The sequence below is a fragment of the Megalobrama amblycephala genome, linkage group LG12 (assembly GCF_018812025.1).
Source record: "Megalobrama amblycephala isolate DHTTF-2021 linkage group LG12, ASM1881202v1, whole genome shotgun sequence".
Lineage (NCBI taxonomy): Eukaryota > Metazoa > Chordata > Actinopteri > Cypriniformes > Xenocyprididae > Megalobrama > Megalobrama amblycephala.
The window spans coordinates 34,813,667-34,822,953 of record NC_063055.1 but is presented as its reverse complement, the minus strand read 5'-3'; the positions used below and the strand labels follow the sequence as shown (position 1 = coordinate 34,822,953).

The 9,287-nt window shown below is 37.4% G+C and overlaps 1 protein-coding gene across 6 annotated transcripts in view; it reads left to right on the top strand.

Annotated features, from left to right (window-relative positions):
* The window catches only part of agtpbp1 (ATP/GTP binding carboxypeptidase 1), a 52,548-nt gene that overhangs the window by 759 nt on the left and 42,502 nt on the right, over positions 1 to 9,287 (top strand). Inside the window, exons 1-3 of one of the 6 annotated variants that reach the window (XM_048210839.1) lie at positions 25 to 225; positions 3,004 to 3,067; positions 3,244 to 3,365. In XM_048210839.1, the coding sequence (XP_048066796.1) occupies positions 3,036 to 3,067; positions 3,244 to 3,365 (154 nt within the window). In that variant the 5' untranslated portion in view covers positions 25 to 225; positions 3,004 to 3,035. Of the gene's footprint in view, positions 1 to 24; positions 226 to 1,693; positions 1,736 to 3,000; positions 3,068 to 3,243; positions 3,366 to 5,784; positions 5,986 to 9,287 lie in introns of those variants that run through there. The other 5 variants (XM_048210837.1, XM_048210840.1, XM_048210838.1 and 2 more) reach the window with 5 other exon arrangements.

Sequence of the window (9,287 nt, the reverse complement as noted above, 5' to 3'; positions counted from 1 at the left end):
CTTGTGGACGCTGATCTGTAAGTCATCTGTTCGTCAGACTCTGATGTGACACATGATGTGCAGATCATGGCTTCTGCTCCAGGTCTGTTACTGGACGCGCCCTCACTTCCGAGTGTGTTGGGGGGTTAGAGTAAATAATAATAATACCATCAGGGGGCTTGTGTCTGTGCTGCCAAGAGAACGCTGTGAGGAGTTCAGATGGCGCAGGTCTCGCATGCTTTAAAGGTTGGTACACGCATGTATTTTTATTTCTGCTCTGGTGTGTTGCTCATACTGTGCCAGTGACAGAGATCAGCTGCCCTGTTAGCAGATATGTGCTAACAGCAGAGCTTTCTCTGTAGGACAGGTGGATCTGACATGATCCTGAGTGGACTTCATACAGGAGGGGTTTTATCAACTTAATATTTAATAATGACATTGAATTAATTATTCATTAGCTGATCTGAATCTGACTGTAATCTATATGGCCAACCTCCTCTGATAACCTAATTTAATTAGAGTGGACTTGCACTATTACTGGCCTTGGCTCAAAACCTAATGCGTTCCCTACATGGATAGCTTTTTTTGGGGAGCCTATAATGCCCTAAAATGGCTGTCTAAGTAGAATCTCAGTAGGTTTTCATGTCCAAAAAAATGCTGTCTGTGTGGGCAGGTAGGCTGTGATACACAAAAATATTGTTTATGTTGGCAGCTCTTTAGAGTTTGATGTTTAAAATTGTGGACAGCAATGCCTAAAAATATGATCTAGTTTGGAAGCTCAGTAGATTTTGATGCCCAAAAATGCTCAGAAATAGTCTTTGATAACCTAAATGCTGTTTATATTGGAAGCTCTCCAGGGTTTTATGCCCAAAAATTAAAGGGATAGTTCACCCAAAAATGAAAATTTGATGTTTATCTGCTTACCCCCAGGGCATCCAAGATGTAGGTGACTTTGTTTCTTCGGTAGAACACAAATGATGATTTTTAACTCCAACCGTTGCTGTATGTCAGTCGTATAATGCATGTCAATGGGAACTCCATAACTCTATAAGAGTCAAAAAAACATGCACAGACAAATCCAAATTATACCCTGCGGCTCGTGACGACACACTGATGTCCTAAGACACAAAACGATCGGTTTGTGTGAGAAACCGAACAGTATTTATATAATTTTTTACCTCTAATACACCACTATGTCCAACTGCCTTGAGCGCACGCACAGCATCCGGTGCGTGAGTAATTTTGACCTTCAACTGTTTGGAGACCACTGAAGTCCACTATAAGGAGAATAATCCTGGAATATTTTCATCAGAAACCTTAATTTCTTTTCGACCGAAGAAAGAAAGACATGAACATCTTGGATGACACGGGGGTGAGTAAATAATATGGAAAATTTTATTTGAAAGTGGACTAATCCTTTAAACTATACGCCAGAGCGCGTACACACCTCACGCGCCGGATGCCGTCTGTGCGCTCAAGGCAGTTGGACATAGTGGTGTATTAGAGGTAAAAAATGATATAAAAACTGTTCGGTTTCTCGCACAAACCAATTGTTTCGTGTCTTAGGACATAAATGTGTCGTCACGAGCTGCAGGGTTTAATTTGGATTGGTTTCTGCATGATTTTTTTGACTCTATAGATGGTGTTCCCATTGACATGCATTGTACGGCTGACAGACGGCAACGGTTGGAGTTAAAAATCATCATTTGTGTTCTACTGAAGAAACAAAGTCACCTACATCTTGGATGCGCTGGGGGTAAGCAGATAAACATGAAATTTTCATTTTTGGGTGAACTATCCCTTTAAATCTTTATAGGCAGTAATGTTTTCTAGGTAGGAATCTCAGTAGGCTTTGAAGCACAAACAGTGTTTTCATCTAAGTAGCTTGCTCACTGGGTTTTGAGACACAGCAGTTGATATTAAAGGTGCCCTAGAATTAAAAATTGAATTTACCTTGGCATAGTTGAATAACAAGGGTTCAGTACATGGAAATGACATACAGTGAGTCTCAAACTCCATTGTTTCCTCCTTCTTGTGTAAATCTCATTTGTTTAAAAGACCTCCGAAAAACAGGCGAATCTCAACATAACACCGGCTGTTACGTAACAGTCAAGGCGTGTTCAAGGCGTTACACAAAGGCAGGATGTCTGGATGTGCACAGCTGAATCATCAGACTAGGTAAACAAGCAATGACAACAGTGACAAATGGCAGATGGAGCAATAATAACTGACATGATCCATGATATCATGATATTTTTAGTGGTATTGGTAAATTGTCTTTCTAAATGTTTCGTTAGCATGTTGCTAATGTACTGTTAAAGTTACCATCGTTTATTACTGTATTCACGGAGACAAGAGAGCTGTCGGTATTTTCATTTTTAAACACTTGCAGTCTGTATAATTCATAAACACAACTTCATTCTTTATAAATCTCTCCAGCAGTGTGTAATGTTAGCTTTAGCCACGGAGCAAAACCTCAAACTCATAGAGAATCAAATGTAAACATCCAAATAAATACTATACTCACATGATCCGAAGCATGCATGCAGCATGCATGATGAACACTTTGTAAAGATCCATTTGAGGGTAATATTAGCTGTGTGAACTTTGTAAATGCACTGTATTATAGTCAGGGGGGCAGGGAGCGCGAGATTTAAAGGGGCCGCAGCCTGAATCGGTGCATAGTTAATGATGCCCCAAAATATGCAATTAAAAAAGTTAATTAAAAAAAATCTATGGGGTATTTTGAGCTGAAACTTCACAGACACATTCAGGGGACACCTTAGACTTATATTACATCTTGTGAAAGAACGTTCTAGGGCACCTTTAAGATTCTTGCTGCTGTTTTTGTTTTCCACCCTTGAATAACTAAGATGTTTATGGTTCAAGACTGTATGAATTAACCTGTGTTGCTGTATAACCTCGGACTGATTTCAATGCATTAATGTGACTTGATACTCTTTATAAATTAAATTAGATTTTCTGTATAAATGCATTTCTACATTTTTTTTCCCCCCTCAGCAGTCAGTTTGACGTCTTATTGAATGTGAGAAGACATGAATAAACCCAAAATGGCAGCAGAAAAAAGGTCAGTTAGTCTTTATTTCCAACTTATATACATACACACACACACATTAGCAGTACTGCAATTAACATAGTTTTTGACTGCCTGATGCTACCTAAAGAGGTGTGAAACATCTTTACTATGTAGTAAGCTTTGTCAATGTTTACTTTGCCTGTTGTGATGTTTTCCTGTATTCCCAGTGCTTCCCGGGTGCTGATGTTGCTGAGTCAGCTGGAAAGACTGAACGAGGAGCCCAGAGTCTCTGATAAGGATACCATCCGACAAATCACAGGCAAAATCCTTCACCTCATCCAGACCCAAGGTGACCTGACACACGTATACAGCAAACAAATGCATTCATACAATGAGTGGGATCAGAACCTTCAAACATGCACAATAAAGTCCTGGTCTTTTTGTGGAAAATCCATCAAATAAAACCGCTTGTCTTAAAGTGCCCCTATTATGCTTTTTCGCATACCTTTAATGCAGTGTGTAATATAGCTGTTTGAGAATGTAAAAGGTCTGCAAAGTTTTAAAGCTCAAAGTTCAGGACAAATAAAGTTATTGTCTCCTAAAAGAAAGAATCGATTCTGAACTGCCTGAAATGAGTCGTCAGTAATTCCAGGCTCACTTCCGTAACATATCTGTGTAGGTTTGTAACAAAATTGGAGATTTCAAGTCTATGGTCTTCATTGGCTGCCCTCGAACGACATCTCCTCAATACTGTAGTTGTAGCTGAGGTCTGGAAGAGTTTGGTTCGTGTTGTGGATATGTTGGGAAGATGCTGTTTCCTGCACTGCAAATCCACTTTGATGCATTTCCAAAGGTTGAGAACTCACACTGGAATTGATACGTTAAAGCCGACTCAACTACCATTCGTATCACTGTGTATCAAGCACTAAGGAAGATCTGGAGCTGAAATCCAAATATGATAATGAGTGTTTGGTTTCTGACACGCTGTAATGCTGCATTCACACAGGGCGTCGGCGTTAACGCTTGTTGACGCGACCGTTATAGTGATAGCCAGTCACATTACTTTCCGGTGTTACATGAATGCAATTGGCTAGGGAATGCTCTAGAATGTTTGTACAAGGTGATCTGAATGGCTGACGCCTGCGTTGACGCTTGAAAAGTTGAGAAATCTTCAACTTCTGCCACTTGCAACGCGAGTGAAGCGACGCAGCAGAACCCACTATACAGTTCGGCAACACATGACGTCACCCATTCAAAGTAAATGAGAAGCTTTAATGCCTACGCCCCGTGTGAATGCAGCGTAAGCGGTAGACCAATCACAACAGACTGGAGCATATGACCAATCAGAGCAGAGCAGGCTCTCGGAAAGGAGGGGTTTAGAGAGACTGAATCCTTCATCAAAAAATTTAAGACACTTTGAGAAAAGAGGTGATGCTGCAATGTATGAGAAAATTAATTAAAGGGTTATTTCACCCAAAAATTAAATTTCTGTCATTAATTACTCAGCCTCATGTCGTTCCAAACCTGTAAGACCTTCGTTCATCTTCAGAACACAAATTAAGATATTTTTAATGAAATCTGAGGAAATCTGATCCACACATAGGCAGCAACGACATTGCACCTTTTGATGTCCAGGAAGGCAGTTAACCATGTTTTTAACTAACTTTCTGGACGTCTAAAGGTGCAATGACGTTGCTGCCTATGTGTGGATCAGATTTCCTCAGATTTCATTAAAAATATCTTAATTTGTGTTCTGAAGATGAACAAAGGTCTTACGGGAACAACATGAGGCTGAGTAATTAATGACAGAAATTTCATTTTTGGGTGAACTAACCCTTTAAATTTAAGTGTTTTTTGACCTTGACCAAAACAAAATGCATATATATATATATATATATATATATATATATATATATATATTACAGTAATATATATATATATACAGTAATATATATATATATATATATATATATATATATATATATATATATATATATATATATATATATATATATATATATATATAATATTACTGTATATATCACTTTAATTGCCTCCATTTTGAAGAGTTTGAAGCATTATGGGAAACAAAGTGTTCATGGTCCATAAAATTAGATGTATTTAAAAATACATTTGTACAATTGCATTTGTATATATTTGTGTATGATAACTAGAGCTGTACACCAGTGAAAGCTGTAATGAAAACAAGCAATTGACTTTCTGAAATCATTTTTGTGCTGCCTTTGTAAGGATTTGCTCATCTGCCACAATTACGTAAAGTCTTATTATATTAGGATGCTTTTCTCAGCCAGTACTAATATATGTGATTATTTCTGATGAATTTGATTACTCATAGGGCATCATGTAAAAAGTTCAAGTAAAAAATCAGATTACCAAAAACACATCTTAATACCAGGTGAGAACAGCCTGATCTTGCTGAGATGCTGAGGAGATCAGCTGTGAAATGTGACAGCTCTGGGATATCCAGCGTTCGCTTTTCCCCCTGACCCCCGCTGACTGTAACCAAACACTGCATATGCGTAATATCTCTACTGTCTGCACAGTGACCCCCACACCATGCCATCAGCAACTGAGAGAAAATATAGAAATGTTCCCACGAATGATCGCCCCTCTCCCTCCCTCTCTCTCTCTCTCTCTCTCTCTCTTTCTCTCTTTAAGTTCCCCTTCACATTCTTGGCCATATCCTCACATGCTCGTGACCGTCATTGATCTGTTGTGGGCTTTGCAGGCGTGTGTTTTGACTGACAGTGGGAGGGGTCTGCTTCTATGTGAAATATGATGACACCGGTGTAGAATTTCCCCAGTGTTATGAATGAAGCGTTGGAGTGCGTTCAGGTTATGAGAAGAGGCATAAGAGTGGGTTGGATATGCGTTAGGACTAAAGATGGACTATAGAAGCCATGCAAGAAGGAAGACGGGCGGTTTGAGTCGCCCCTCGTGCAGCCCTGGTAAGATCAGATCTTCTTACAACGTCTAAACTTTCCAAACAATGCTTAAGATATGTGATGATCAGTCAGTGAGTAAGTTTCACACTGAACTAAGGAAAAGTGTAGCAGCCCCTATAATAAATCAAATTGTCATCTCTTTTATAATTTTGTTAATTTTAATATATACTATATAGCAAATGGCCAGTGCTTTAAACTGCTGAATGTGGACAATTAAGGTATTATAAAGACTAATAACCATGAATTTCTGTAAAGCTGCTTTGAATGTGTGTATTGTGAAAAGTGCAATACAAATAAAATGTATTATTTTTATTTTATTTTTATGTATTATATTAAAAGTTATTAAACCTTTAATAATATAAACACATTTGAACACTTAATTAATTTGCATTAATAAAACAGATTAACTGCAAGAAATCTTCCACACTCAATTAAACAAATCTGTAGATATCTCTAAAATAAATGTATTTCAGCTGTCATTTAATACATTATTAAATTAATAAATATTTAATAGAAATATTTAATTGAATTTCAAAGTAGTCATTTAAAGATTTATTTTGTAATCAGTAAAATTCGCTGAAGTAGATTAACAGTAACAAACTGCAAACAAATTGCATTCTACTAAACAAAGATATAACCCTTAAAATAAATAAAATGATTTAATTAATTATCTTATTGAATTTCATAGTAAGTTTTTTTTTTTTTTTTTAGTTTTTTATTTAGTAGTAGTAGTTAAAGGTGCAATGTGTAAATTTTAGGAGGATCTATTGACAGAAATGCATTATAATATACATAACTGTGTTTTCAGTGGTGTATAAAGACCTTACATAATGAACCATTATGTATTTATTACCGTAGAATGAGCCATTTCTATCTATACCGCGGGTCCCCCTCCATGTCAAGTCGCCATTTTGCACCACCATGTTTCTACAGTAGCCCTAAATGGACAAACTGCTCTACAGAGCCCGTTCCGTCACTATGTTCGTTGGTGTTTTTAGAGCTAACTTGCATCATCACTACTTTGAATAAGCACTAAGAAGTACTAGTAGTAGTCTGGTTTATTAGAAGCAGAGACTGTTCATTGTTAAAAGTAAGAAGAAACCTCATTGCTTGACTGGCTACTCTCTTCTGTCTCAGATGACAACATCTTTGTCCTGTGTCGGCCACCGTAGCTTCTCTATGTGCTTTGAAAGGGAGGGGTGAGCTCGGTGCTGAGCTGTTTGTTGCAATTCGCAACCTCACCGCTAGATGCTGCTAAAATTTACACAATGCACCTTTAATAGTATTTTTTCAGTAAAATTTGACTGAAGTTTCTAAAGCAGATGAGGAAGTGTACTTTAGGTTGCATAAATGTCAAAATGTAATTAATTTATGTGGCAATTATATGAATTAGGGCTGCACAGTATTTGAAAGAACAGACAATATTTTGTTTTTCTGGGATATGAAAACAGTTTCACCAGATAAATAGCTCTACTTGGAAAGAACTAATCATTCTAGAATGATTGGGGTGATTTTGTAGGGGAGTGGATCTGCATAGACAATAATAAACTAATTACAAGCATAGATAAATACAATAGAATAACGATACAAATACTTTAGCCTATGTTTTTCATGCAAGTGAAATAGTATTCAAATACAGAAATTGAATAATAAAATGGAAAATAACACTGCATAGTCTTCACTGTATAAATTAAATATAATTCATCTACACATTTAATCTTTGTATTTTGTTGTTTGATTAACATTAATGACGCAGATAGCAGAGGGTTTATTAGGCTGCTGTCACTTGAAGAGCTAATGCACTGATCCAATATAATGATACGCATCCATTTTCTTTCTCAATTGTTTACACTAATGTAAACTATAAGTAACTGTGTTTATGAGGACTCTTGCCGAGACTGGCATCATGACACAATTTTGTGTGTATGTGTCCGTTCAAGCTACAAATAGACGAGAAAGAGACCGGAATTGGTTTTTAGCGTGATGTCTGCACGGCTCTGTGTGCGCGCACAGGAAACAGCGCACGAGAACTGAGTTCTCTTTAGCGTCTTCTTGTGCTTGAATGGTTTAAAATCACTTGAATGTTTAAACTGACAGAACCTAAAACACGTGCAAATGATAAACTTTCACTCTATGATGGTTAAACACAAGAGTTTCAAACCGTAGTGCCTGGTCCGTATGGATCAGCGCATCCTGTGATGTGACTGTAGCGTGACTATCAATGCTAATACAATATATTGTGCAGCCCTAATATGAATTCAAGTTCAAAAAAAGAATATTTCAATATGAAATTTCTTAGCTGGTTCTTACCATTTATTTATTTTTGGGTGTGTGTTTGGGGGGGTGATCTGGTTACTCTGTACTTGGATCCATTTTGAAATGCGTTCAGGTTTTTCTCTGATCTTTGCTTGTGTCTCTTCGATTACTCCATGTCCATCAGAGAGGTCAAAGTGATTTGAAACCTTGCGCCGCCTCAGCCTGACATGTGTACTCTCCAGCCTTCTGCCATGTCATCAGTTTCTGATTTGCGCTTCTCTTTTTATTTATGCGTGTATACATCTAGGCTGGGATATGTAACAAGTTCATTTGCCGTTAATGTTAGATGAAGCGGCTGTGTCTCGTGCGGGTGTCATTTCAGAGGGATCTTGGCATGCATAACTCAAGCACGCTGATATATTTAACGCTGGCCAAAGCTCTTGCTCTTCACGAGGTGTTGACTTTAAAACTTCCACTGCTGCATGTTCTTGACTGCTTCATTTTTTAATTTTTCAAGTTGTTTTTAACGTGACTGTGCAGTGTTTAGTCTGTCACTAAAGAGGTGTTGAGTTGATAGATGCTTCCTTTGTACTTTCTGCTCTAATAATAGAACCAGTCAACATGCGTCATTATTTTGCCAAACGTTTAGTGTCATTTGCAGTGTGCCGTTTTAAAATCTTGAATTAAAGATGAAAATTGTGGGGAAGGAATTATTATTAAAAACTCTTGTGTTCTTTTTTCAATTAAGTCAACATTCAATATCACATTTATACACTATCGTTCAAAAGTTTACACCAAAGTTTGATAAAAATCAGTAATATTGTGAAGTGTTTTAAAGGTGCCCTAGATTGTTTTTTTACAAGATGTAATATAAGTCCTAGATGTCCCCTGAATATGTCTGTGAAGTTTCAGCTCAAAATACCCCATAGATTTTTTTTTAATTAATTTTTTTAACTGCCTATTTTGGGGCATCATTAACTATGCACTGATTTTTTCAGCACGGCCCCTTTAAGAGATGCGCTTCCTCTGCCCCACGAGCTCTCGACTAT